We start from the raw sequence: 13145 nt of genomic DNA, 5'->3' as shown, positions 1-13145 counted from the left end.
AAAAAAAAAAAAAAAAAAAAAAAAAAGACTACAATATTCATAAATACAATTAAAATGGAATTATTTACTGGTGGATTATTCTGCAAATGGTGTTGGCAGGTGTTTTGGAGGTGCAGAGAAGGGTAGAAGGCACTTTTCCAGAGTTTCCATAATGCTGTTATACTTCTGCTCTTAGGTCCAGAAAAATGAAAAATTATTTACTATCCTTTTGGAATCTGACTATGGAATATACTCCATGACATATCATATAGCCACTTTGTTTTTTTAAATAATAAAACAACAACCTCTTACCCTTTCAAATAGTTCCATGCACTTTCATTATGTGGGACTAGTTTAATCATTTCCAGTGTGTATCTGCAAGAAAAATGTATATACAATTTTAAAAGAACAGTGCAACGATGAGACACAGTTTTAGTAAGATTGTGGCACAGCTTTGGAAACATACTTTCACTTGTGTCAGCATATCTCTTAGTGGACTGTGGCACCTCTCCAGGTCATATTTAAATCAGAGAATCTCTCAAGGCTGCAGCTGTCAATTCAGTTCTAGGGAAGGACACATAACTAATCTAAAAGCTTCAATTTACAATGGGAAAAAAATTAACATGAAATATTTCCTTTAAGGCCAGGTACAATGGCTCACACCTGTAATCCCAGCATTTTGGGAGGCTGAGGCAAGCAAATCACCTGAGGTTGGGAGTTCGAGACCAGCCTGACCAACATGGAGACACCCTGTCTCTACTAAAAATACAAAATTAGAGGGCCGGGCGCGGTGGCTCAAGCCTGTAATCCCAGCACTTTGGGAGGCCGAGGCGGGTGGATCACTAGGTCAAGAGATCGAGACCATCCTGGTCAACATGGTGAAACCCCGTCTCTACTAAAAATACAAAAAGTAGCTGGGCATGGTGGCACACGCCTGTAGTCCCAGCTACTCAGGAGGCTGAGGCAGGAGAATTGCTTAAACAAGGGAGGTGGAGGTTGCAGTGAGCCAAAATTGCGCCACTGAACTCTAACCTGGCAACAGAGCAAGACTCTGTCTCAAAAATTAATTAATTAAAAAAATAAATAAAATACAAAATTAGCCGGGCATGGTGGCACATGTCTGTAATCCCAGCTACTCGGGATGCTGAGGTAGGAAAATCACTTGAACCTAGGAGTCAGAGGTTGCAGTGAGCCAAGTTCACACCATTGAACTCCAGCCTGGGCAACAAGAGCAAAATTCCATCTCAAAAAAAAAAAAAAAAAAAGAAAAGAAAACAAATTCCTTCAAATAATATGGAAAATTTTCCTTTTGAAGGAAACATCAGCTAAAAGAAGGAGACTTCCCATTTATTGGTAAAGCACCCTTGGGAAAACAGTCTACGCTCTACTTATATCCCAACAAATCCTTAGTCACTGAAATAGGACAATTTACATAATCTTAGCTATCATTAAAAAACAGCATGGAAATTATATAGGCAAACAATAAAAATGAAAAACCAACACAAGAATATATTTCTTATATTCCAAAGCAAAATGACTAGTCAACTGTGACATGATTCTGTCAAAATGGGTGCTCCATACTTCTGTCTTCCCCTTAAACAGATAAAATATAATTCAGACCTGATTACCACAAATCCTAAGGGAGCCACAGAACTTGCTTCACCACATACTTGCTCAGATGAGTGAGTCACTGACTAAAGCTTGGTAGTCTTGGTGCTGCTGCAGTGCTGTTACTATTAAGATTTTTTTTTTTCCCACAGAGTAATAATAAACTCAATTCAACATTACAAAAATATTTCTCCAACTACTTTTACATGACTTAATGTTTCCAATTCTTTGCGAAACCATGTCCCTCCGGGTCTTAGCTGGTCCTTGTTTAAGATTCTTAATTTCATGTTGGCAATATCTAAATTTTTATTTACATATATGTGTACTAAAGCATTACCTATTTTTATGGTTAAAACATTAACTTTAGCTGTGCATGATGGCTCACATCTGTAATCCCAGCGCTTTCATAGGTCAAAGCAGAAAGTGCTTGAGGCCAGGAGATAAGACCATTCTGGGCAACATAGGGAGACCTTACCTCTACAAAAAATTTTAACAATTAGCTGGGAGCAGTGGCACATGCCTGTAGTCTCAGCTACTCAGAGGCTGAGGTGGGAGGGTTCCTTAAGCCCAGGAGCTCAAGGCAGCAGCGAGCACTCCAGACTGGGTAACAGAGTGAAACCCTCTCTCTTAGGAAAACAAAACAAAACAAACCCATGAACTTTGAGGTCAGGCTCCCTAGCTTCAAATCCTGGCTCCTGGCCTCATAAAATGTGCTCTTAGGCAAATTACAGAATTACCTAGAATCTCAAGTTCTTCATGAAGTGTCTTAGAGAGCTGTTAGAATTAGCGGCACATAGTATAAATGCTTGATAAATGCTGTTATTGGTAGTACTAGAAGACTATGCACTCACAGTCTAGAAAAAGGGCCATGACACATTAAGTGAAAAGGCAATGCCTGTAACATTATTATCTAGGTTGTTGTGTATAAATGTTTGCAAGTGTATTTATAAAGTTTGGGGAAATTCACCCAATTATAGCTCACTCTGGAAAATGGGATGTGGGATGAAGAACAGTAAAAGACTTTGACTTTTTACTTTATAGAATTTAGTACAATTTCCCCCATAACTACACTGCATTACTTTTATAATAAAAAGATGACAAAAATAATTATGCACATCTATCTGTATGCTTAGAGTTAAAAGTTAACAAACTGTAAATTCTAGACACCTACAGCTACTCTTAACATTTTAAATACTTCCTTTACCCATCTTAAAAGGAAAATAAATATTAAATATAGGAAGCTCTTTTAGATTCTTGGGTAATTATTTCTGTTTCTCTTTGACAATACAATCTGCCTGTTGTGAAATAGGCAGTGATCTGCCTCTGGAAAGGCTAAAAATTTGCATTTTCAAAACTCTTTATATTCAATATTTAAAATACTTTGTTACTCTTAACTGGTCAATCTTTAGACCAGTAACGTTCAATAAATCCGCCAGTGATGATGGAAATGTTCTTTGACAAGTGCTGTCCAATATGGTAATCACTAGCCACATGTGGGTACTGAACACCTGAAATAGGACATGTGCAATGGAAGAACTGTATTTTTAATTTTTTTACAATCATACTGATTGAAACTTAAATAGCCATATGTGGCTAGTCACTACCATATTAACAGTATAGGTATACCTTGCAGATATCAAAGGTTCTGTTCTAGACCATCTCAATAAAGCAATTTTATCACAATTAAGCAAGTCACGCGACTTTTCTGTTTCCCAGCACATAAATTATGTTTACACTATACTGTAGTCTAGTATGCAATAGCATCATATCTAAAAAAACAATGTACATACCTCAATTTAAAAATACTTTATTGCTAAAAAATGCTAATGATCATCTGAGCCTTCAGCAAGTCGTAATCTTTCTGCTGGTGGAGGGTCTGGCCTCCATGTTGATGGCTGCTGACTGATCAGGGTAGGGTGCTGGGTGCTGAAGGATGAGGTGGCTGTGGCAATTTCTTAAAATAAGACAACAATAAAAGATTTCTCTGTAGGATGTGATGCTGACAGCATTTTACTCACAGTAAAACTTTTCAAAACTGGAGCCTGTCCTCTCAAATCCTGCGGCTGCTTTATCAACTAAGTTTAGGTAATAGTCAAGATATTAAAAATCCTTTGTTGTCATTTCAACAATGTTCACAACGTTGTTACCAAGAGTAGATTCCATCTTAAGCAACTACTTCCTTTGCTCATCCGTAAGAAGCAACTCCTCATCTGATCAAGTATTATCATGATGCAGCAGTTCAGTCACATCTTCAGGCTCCACTTCTAATTCTAGTTTCCTTGCTGTTTCCACCTCAGCAGCAATTCCTCCTTCCTCTAAAGTCCTGAACCCCTCAAAGTCATCATGAGGGCTGGAATCAACTTCTTCCAAATTCCTGTTAATGTTAATATTTTGACCTCTTCCTGTGAATCATGAATATTCCTAATAGCATCTAGAATGGTGAATTCTTTCCAGAAGATTTTCAACTGACTGCGCAGATTCACTGGAGGAATCACTATCTATGGCAGCTATAGTCTTAAAAAATGTATTTCTTAAACAGTAAGACTTTAAAATCAAAATTACTCCTTTATCCAGGGCTGCAGAACAGATGTTGTGTTCGCAGGCATGAAAACAGCATCTCTTTGCACATCTCCATTAGAGCTCTTGGGTGACCAGGTCCATTGTCAATGAGCAGTAATATGAGCAATAATACTTTCAAAGAAATTTTTCTGAACAATAGGCCTCAAAGAGGGCTTAGAATTTTCAGTAAATCATGCCATAAACAGATGTGCTATCATCCTGGCTTTGTTGTTCCATTTACAGAGCACAGGCAGAGGAGATTCAGCATAATTCTTAAGGGCTCTAGGATTTCCAGAATGGTCATTGACCACCGGTTTAAACTTAAAAGTCACCAGCTTCATTAGCCTCTAACAAGATTCAGCCAGCTATGTGAAGCTTTGAAGCAGTGCTTTCTCTCTGGCTATGAAAAGTGCTAGATGGCATCTTCTTCCAATAAAAGGCTGTTTACACTGAAAATCTTCTGTTTATACGCAGCTACCTTCATCAGTGATCTGAACTGGACCTTCTGGAGAACTTGCTGCAGCTTCTGCGGCAGCACTTGCTATTTCACCTTGTATTTCCATGCTATGGAGATGGCGTCCTGCTTACACCTCATGAGCCAACCTCTGCTAGCATCCAAATTCTCTTCTGCAGCTTCCTCACTTCTCTCAGCCTTCATCGAATTAAAGAGAATAAGGGCTTCCTCTGGATCAGGCTTTGGGTAAAGGGAATGTTGTGGCTGGTTTGATCTTTTATCTAGGCCACTCAAACTTTATCCGTATCAGCAATAATGCTGTTTTGTCCATGTGTTCACTGGAGCAGCACTTTTAATTTCCTTCAGTAACTCTTTTTGTGCATTCACAATACAGCTAACTGTTTGGTGCAAGAGGCTTAGCTTTGGACCTATCTCAGCTTTTGACACGCACTCCTCACTAGGCTTAATCACTTCTAGTTTTTTATTTAAAGTGAGAGGCTGTGACTCTTCCTTTCACTTGAACACTCAGATGACATTGCAGGGTTAAATGGCTTAATGTCAATATTGTTGTGTCTCAGGGAATAGGGAGGCCTGAGGTGAAGGAGAAAGATGAGGGAACACATGCAACAGTGATATTTGCTGTTTTATATGGGTGCAGTTTGTGGCACCCCCAAACAATTACAATCGATGACTGATCAAAGATGACTGATCACAAATCACTAAAACAGATATAATGATTATGAAAAAATGTGAAATACTGAGGAGTACCAAAACATGACACAGAGACACAAAGTGAGCACATGCTGTTAGAAAAAATGGCACTGACAGACTTGCTCAATGCAAGACTGCCACGAATCTTCAACTTATATATATTTTAAAAACCCAACCATAATATCTGCAAGGCTCATAAAACCAGGTATGCTTTATATAGGAGAGCAGTAGAAAGCAAGCATAAAGTGTGCTTGAGGGGTAGTGTGTGCTCCAGACATAAGCCCAAAGCAGGGCATTAAAGTGAGACATGGATTGAAGCCTTTTATAAATTTCAAGTCACCAGAATCCTGTATAGAGCAGATAAAATAAGGGCAAGCTGCCTCAATCCAGGCAAAAGCAAGGGCTTGGAGGATGACAGGCAGGTGCACCATACAAATCAGCTCCGCCCAACAGTCGTTCAAACACGTCTATACTAAAATTATGACTCCCACCTCATCAGGCTCTAAAAACAGTAAGCCTGTTCAAATTGTGAAACAGACACTCAGATCCAATGGACAAGTAAGGTCAGAAAATCGTGGCTACTAATGTTTATGGATACAACATAGAAATTGATGCCAACTCAGAATTTCTAGCTCTAATAATAGCTCTTTGTATAGTGGTTCTCAACTTGAGGGTGACTTCACTTCTCAGGGGACAGCTGGCAATGTCTGAAAACATTTTTGCTTAAGGACAGGACGCTGCTAAACACTCTACAAAACACAGGACAGCCCCCTACAACCAAAACTTATCCAGTCCCAAATCCTGCATTAGGGTAAAATGGCATCTGGGGATGATTACCTAAAATGCAACAGAATTTAATGAGATAGTCTTAAAATAAATCTTCTTAGACAATACCCCATAACACTGGAATTCTCTTCAATCTCCAGTAGCAATATTTTGAGAAACTGAAGATACTACAAGTAGAGGTACACTACGTTATTTGTAAATCTATCATTGTATGTTTCACTCAGTACTCTGTCCTCTTTTAGTTCCATGGGGTAGGATCTTGATATGCTATATCCCCAGTGCCTGAGACATGGTAGGCATGCAAAGATGTTTGTAATGAACGAGCAAGTGAAGAAGATTACTAACTGGACTTCTCTCTCCAATACAGCCCGATCATTGTAGCCAGTGGTGTTAGAAATGACGAAGTATCTTTGGTTCCAGACAGAGTTATTTCTCACATCCTCTTTGAGAAGTTGGTTCACATACTGCAGTTCATTATCCCAAAGTTTAAATTCCTAAAGGAAAAATTTAGAAAAACCATCCAATTAGCAATGTCCCATTATTTATGAACAATAAAAATAAATAAAGCTTCAACAAGGAAGGTAGAACTGAAGACACAGGATTTATCACAAATTCAGAAGGTAGCGACAGCTGCAAATAAAGAAAATAGAGGGGGATACAAGTACGAAACTGATGATAGAGACTGGAAAGACATACACAGAAAGCAGTAAAAAAGACATCAAAGAAAATTTGGGGGGAAAACCCCACCAAATTCACTAGTAAGAGAATAAGTGACCATAGTATAGATATAAATTTCATGTGACTTGATATTAATATATCAAAGTAAAAGGGCAGCATTCAGAAGTGCACATACATGACAGAATCACATTAAAATACATGGAGAGAAGCATACATGCCCAACAGTGGTGGCTCCCACCAGCAATTCCACTGCTTCGGGAGGCTGAAGAAGAAGGAGTTCGAGACCAGCCAAGGCAACATAAGGAGACCACATTTCAAAAAATAATAAAGGCAGGCCATGCACGGTGGCTCACATCTGTAATCCCAGCACTCCGGGAGGCCGAGGCAGGCAGATCACCTGAGGTCAGGGGTTCAAAACCACACTGGCCAACATGGCAAAATCCCGTCTCTAATAAAAATACAAAAATTAGCCAGACGTGGTGGCAGATGCCTGTATCCCAGCTACTCAAGAGGCTGAGGAACGAGAATCACTTGAACCCGAGGCGGAGGGTGCAGTGAGCCGAGATAGAGCCAGTGCACTCCAGCATGGGGGACAAAGTGAGACTCTGTCTCCAAAAATAATAAAAATTAAAAAATCAGTCGAGCATAGTGGCACATGCCTACAGTCCAGCTACTCAGGAGGCTGAAGAGGTAGGATTGCTTGAGCCCAGGAGTTTAAGGCTGCAGCAAGCTATGATCGCACCACTGCACTCTGGACAACAGAAAGAGACCCTGTCTCAAAAAACAGAAAGAAAAGAAAAAAGAAATACACACAATTGGACCAAGATATAAATTTTTATTAATTTTTGAGATGGAGTCTTGCTCTGTTGCCCAAGCTGGTGTGCAATGGCATGATCTCAGGTCACTGCAACCGCCATCTCCCAGGCTCAAGCAATATTCTTGCCTCAGCCCCTCAAATAGCTGGGACTATAGGCAGGCGCCACCACAACTGGCTAATTTTTGTATTTTTCATAGAGATGGAGTTTTACCATGTTGCCCAAGCTGGTCTTGAACTCCTGAACTCAAGCAATCTGCCCACCTCGGCCTCCCAGAGTGCTGGGATTACAGGCATAACCCACCATACCCAGCCAATATTAATTCTTTATATTATAAAGCTGTCTTAAAAAAAAAAAATCACGGGGGGAAGAAAACCAATAAAGATAATTTAAAAGAGAATGATAAAAACTTACAAATAATTCGAAAGTAGGGGACATTATGAAAAAGATAATGGAGTTTTCTTATTTGTTAACAGCAAAAAAGTAAGAATCTCCTGTGATAGTCCCCGATTTTACAGGTGATCATGAAAATAAATGCGTCAAGGAAAGGAAAATTTTTGTGAAAGTTCCTAGTGGAGTTCAGTGATCCTAGTGTGGACCACTGATTGGTGTCCTCCCACTGTTCTCAGTCTCCAGCATGCTAAGTATAGAAAGAGAGCGTAAACATCTACAAGCTGTTTTATCAGTATAACAATAATTTTATGTCCACTGAATCTAATAATGAAAAATTGGTAGTGTTTTCCATACATGTGTTTCTGTTTGTTTTCACTCATGTAAGCTATAAATGTAACACAGTGCCCTGTGTACCCTTCACTTAGATTCCCCAAATGGTAAACATCTTACCAACTGAAGCGCAATCCCAAAGCCAGAAAATGACATCAGCACATTATTGTTAATGGAAACGCTAACTTGATTCAAATGTTTTTGGTTTTTTTGTTTTTGAGATGGAGTCTCACTCTGTCACCCAGGCTGGAGTGCAATGGAGTGATCTTGACTCACTAACTTCCGCCTCCTCGGTTCAAGTGATTCTCCTGCCTCAGCCTCCCAAGTAGCTAGGATTACAGATGCCCACCACCACACTCAGCTATTTTTGTATTTTCAGTAGAGACAGCGTTTCACCATGTTGGCCAGACTGGTCTCGAACTCCTGACCTCAGGTGATCCGCCTGCCTCGGCCTCCCAAAGTCTTCAGATTACAAGCGTGAGCCACTGCGCCCAGCCTATTCAGATCTTGCATGTAGTCACTTGTGTGTTATGTGGTACAGGTGGGGAATGGGGACAGAATATAGTTCTACACAATTTTATCCCATGTATAGTATAACCACTACAATCAAGATGCTGAACTATTCCCTTAGCACAAAGAAACTGCCTGATGCTACCCCTTTATAGCTGTACCCCCTTTTCCCTCACCCTGGCAACCTCTCATCCGTTCTCTACGTCTATAATTTTGCTATTTCAAGGATGTTCTCTCAATGGAGCCATGCAGTATGAAACCTGAGACTCCCTTTTCCACAAAGGATCATACACTTGAAATCCATTCAAGATGTTGCCTGTATGGATCATTCATTTATTTTGACTGGTGAGTAGTATTCCGTGTGTGTGTATATTTCATTTTTATTTTTATTTTTAATTCAGACATGGTCTCACTTTGTCGCCCAGGCTGGAGTGTAGTGGCGTGAGCATAGCTCACCACAGCCTCAACCTCTTGGGCTGAAGTGATTCTCCTGCCTCAACCTCCTGAGTAGCTGCAAACACAAGCACAAGCCACTATGCTCGGCTATTATTTTTGTATTTTTTACAGAGACAGGGTTTTGCCATGTTGCCAGGCTAGTCTTGATTGAACTCCTGGCCTCACAGGATCCACTTGCCTGGGCCTCCCAGGTGTGAGCTACTGAACACAACCTCATTGTAAAATTTTATATAAATTGTATAATTTTATATAAAATACATGGCACTGTATTTTTATATAAATGAGACGTACATGAAATACAGTAAAATACATCCAACCTGTGATGGACTGGGGGCAAAGAAGGGTTCTTCATTCCTTCACTTAAGAAGCTCTAGTACAGTCAATGTCAATGACATACAGGCCATGAATGTTTATAATTCATGTTTAGAACTAACATTTAAAACTAAAATTTTACATTTCTAATATATGTTATAAATTTTTTTTGAAATGGAGTCTCAGTCTCTCACCCAGGTTGGAGTGCAGTGGTGCAACCTCAGCTCACGACAACCCCTGCCTCCCTGGTTCAAGCAATTCTTCTGCCTCAGCCTCCCAAGTAGCTGAGACTACAACTGTGTGTCACCACGCCCAGCTAATTTTTTTATTTTTAGTAGAGACAGGGTTTCACCATGTTAGTCAGGATGGTCTTGATCCCCTGACCTTGTGATCCGCCCACCGTGGCCTCCCAAAGTGCTAGGATTACAGGTGTGAGCCACTGCACCCAGCCATAAAATATTTTTTAAAGAACTGCCTCAGAGACCCATTTTACATCATCAAAGAATATGCTGAATCCTTTAAATCCTGATTGAAAATAACTAAAATATTAATAAAATAGCTTTCCATATAGAAATAGACCAGAGTTCCTTGGCTATGACACTGCTGAGAGTACAGGCTGGATAACTCTTTGTTGTTGGGGGGCTGCCCTGTGCATTTTGGGATGTTTAGTAGCATCCTGGCCCTCTCCCCAATAGCTCCCAATAGCAACATGCCCCAAGTTATAACAACCAAAAATGTCCCCTAGGGGACACAATCACTGCTGATTGAGAACCACTGACTCACTTTTTTTTTTTTTTTTAATAAAAATAAACAGAGAAAATCTGTTGTTTTTTGGAGACGGACTCTTGCTCTGTCGCCCAGGCTGGAAGTGCAATGGCACAATCTTGGCTCACTGCAACTTCTGCCTCCCGGGTTCAAGCCATTCTCCTGCCCCAGCCTCCCAAATAGCTGGGACTACAGGCACACAATGACACACTCAGCTAATTTTTTGTATTTTTTAGTAGAAACAGGGTTTCATCGTGTTGCCCAGACTGGTCTCGAACTCCTGAGCTCAGGCAATCCGCCTGCTTAAACCACCCAAAGTGCTAGGATTACAGGCCATGAGCCACCATGCCCGGCCAAAACCTGTTCTTAAACTGTGAAGACCAGGGGAAAGTGCCACACAGTCCCCCTGTCACAAATTGTGCAGTCGAATTTCCCACAGTTGGGGAAATCACAGGGGTCAGCACATCCAGAGTGCAATGAATGAACTTTATCCTGGGAAAATCACCTCAGTGATCATATCTCCCCTGCCAGGTAAGTAATCTACATAATGTATATATGTCCTACTTGGAACAAGTTATTTCCTTTTCATTTAGCATACGAAAATGTATAGACAGATTTTCTTCAGTTTTCAGAATTCATTATAGTTGAAATCATTACGTTTTAAAAAATTATATTGGAAATAGGCCGGCCGCGGTGGCTCAAGCCTGTAATCCCAGCACTTTGGGAGGCCGAGGCGGGTGGATCACGAGGTCAAGAGATTGAGACCATCCTGGCCAACATAGTGAAACCCCGTCTCTACTAAAAATACATAAAATTAGCTGGGCATGGTGGTGCGTGCCTGTAATCCCAGCTACTCAGGAGGCTGAGGCAGGAGAATTGCCTGAACCCAGGAGGCGGAGGTTGCGGTGAGCCGAGATCGCGCCATTGCACTCCAGCCTGGGTAACATGAGTGAAGCTCCGTCTCAAAAAAAAAAAAAAAATTATATTGGAAATATATAAAACCACAATATATTAAAGGTGAAAACAAGATAATTATGTGTACTTTATAAAATAAATAGAAATGTATAAACTACAACACAATTAAGAGATTTTTTAAATCTTTTCTCATAGGAAACTTTTTTTTATAAGAATCTCAGTAAGAAGCATGCCAGTTAAGGGGGCTTTTCAAAAATATTGGTTATGTTCTAGGTCTTAATCTCTTGTGGTAGATGGAAAGAGCCATGCGTATGTGTAAAACGTATGCTTTTGTGATTTGTTTTTCAGAAATAAGTAAAAATATCGAATACCTTTACAACATGTTATCCCTTTAATCAAACTTGGAAAAATTTTAAATTTTTTAAATTTTAATTATTTGGCGAAATGCTCTTGGTCTAATGAATAGTGCAGAAAGTAGCAATCCCTAGAAAAAAATTCACAGGAAACAACACTAGAATTGTTTGTTAAAATAAAAAACCCAGAGTGGGAGTTAACAACTATTCTATTCAGGATTTAGCATAAAACTTTAACACGTGGGTAGAAGTAAAATACTGAACAGTTGCTGTAAACTCATATTCCAAAGTTTATGAAAAAAACTTAACATATGCCTTTGTTAATTCAAATAATACATCTGTAGTTAAAATAGGCTTTTTATACTCAATTTGCTAACAAATGTGTGACACAATTCAATTTTTAAAATATTTAAAATTTACTATATCCAAGGAGATTGTAAAGGTTAGCCAACATGGAGGATGTCAGGTTTTAATTAAGTATTTGAGTAATTCTTTTTTTTAAGACGAAGTCTCACTCTCTCACCAGGCTGGAGTGCAGTGGTGCAATCTCAGCTCACTCCCTCTGCCAGGTTCAAGCAATTCTCCTGTACTTTGTGTGCAATCATCTTTATATGTGTGTGTTTTAGTTTAGAAACAGATTTTAATAGTAATCTTAGTTCAGTTAAAAAAAATCTGAAAAACACTGTACAAGAAAGGCAATACCTGAATAACCCACTGTCGATGCTGCCAGGCATGATAATTCTTTGCATCCTGATTAAGAATATCAGCAATAAATTCAAGCTCCTGAGATGGATCTCGTAGCCATTCCACTAATACTCGCCTATGATGCCTAAAGCCCAGAGAAGAAGGGAGAGAAGTTTTTGTTAATTTATCCAAGAACTAAAATATCAGCTGCACACGTTGTCTAGGTAACATGGGAGGACACACAAGAAACAAAAATTCATCTCTAATTCTCAAGACACTAATGGAGAGAAAAGATAACACAACAATAAGAAAAAAATTCAGATAGTTTATCTCAAACTACATCTGGAAGTACAGTAATCCTTCAACAACCACAAAACTGTGTCAAAAAATTTTGAAACATTACTAGATTGTATAATGATACAAGAGGAAATGTGATTATCTACTTACACATGCCTATCAATTTTCGCTAAGTGCAAAGTGTTACCACACAAGCAGCTTCTCATTCCACAAATTAGTGAGCAGAACTGAATTCAATGCTACACTGGCAAGTAGCTATGACAACTTGCAAATTGTCAACAGAGAAGTTTCTACACTAGAAAAACAAGAGTTTTATATTGGGTTCCATTTTTATAATTTTCTTTAGCTGAAATAGTTATAGAAATCTATTAGTGAGGGGGAGGATCCAAGATGGCCGTTTAGGAACAGCTCAGGATTGCAGCTCCCAGTGAAAGCGCAGAGGGTGAGTGGACGCCACATTTTTATTGCCCACAGACTAGGAAATTCCCAGGCAGAGGAGCTCCACGGTCGCCAGCACGGCTGTTTCGGCCAGCGCGGCTG

The 13145-nt window shown here is 39.6% G+C and overlaps 1 protein-coding gene and 1 non-coding gene across 2 annotated transcripts in view; both read right to left on the bottom strand.

The window, feature by feature from the left end:
- The window catches only part of FNTA (farnesyltransferase, CAAX box, alpha), a 51889-nt gene that overhangs the window by 9968 nt on the left and 28776 nt on the right, over window positions 1-13145 (bottom strand). The window contains exons 5-7 of the mRNA XM_037744747.1: window positions 12327-12503; window positions 6443-6591; window positions 292-354 (exon numbers count right to left, since the gene is read on the bottom strand). Of these exons, the coding sequence (XP_037600675.1) occupies window positions 292-354; window positions 6443-6591; window positions 12327-12503 (389 nt within the window). The remainder of the gene's footprint in view (window positions 1-291; window positions 355-6442; window positions 6592-12326; window positions 12504-13145) is intronic.
- LOC119473776 lies at window positions 10738-10895 on the bottom strand. Its single transcript, XR_005203000.1, has one exon. It is a non-coding gene; the product is annotated as a U1 spliceosomal RNA (small nuclear RNA).

The sequence above is a fragment of the Cebus imitator genome, unplaced genomic scaffold, assembly GCF_001604975.1.
Source record: "Cebus imitator isolate Cc_AM_T3 unplaced genomic scaffold, Cebus_imitator-1.0 Scaffold183, whole genome shotgun sequence".
Classification (NCBI taxonomy): Eukaryota; Metazoa; Chordata; class Mammalia; order Primates; family Cebidae; genus Cebus; species Cebus imitator.
Note: the sequence above shows the minus strand (reverse complement) of the source record. Positions and strands in the feature narration are given on the sequence as shown.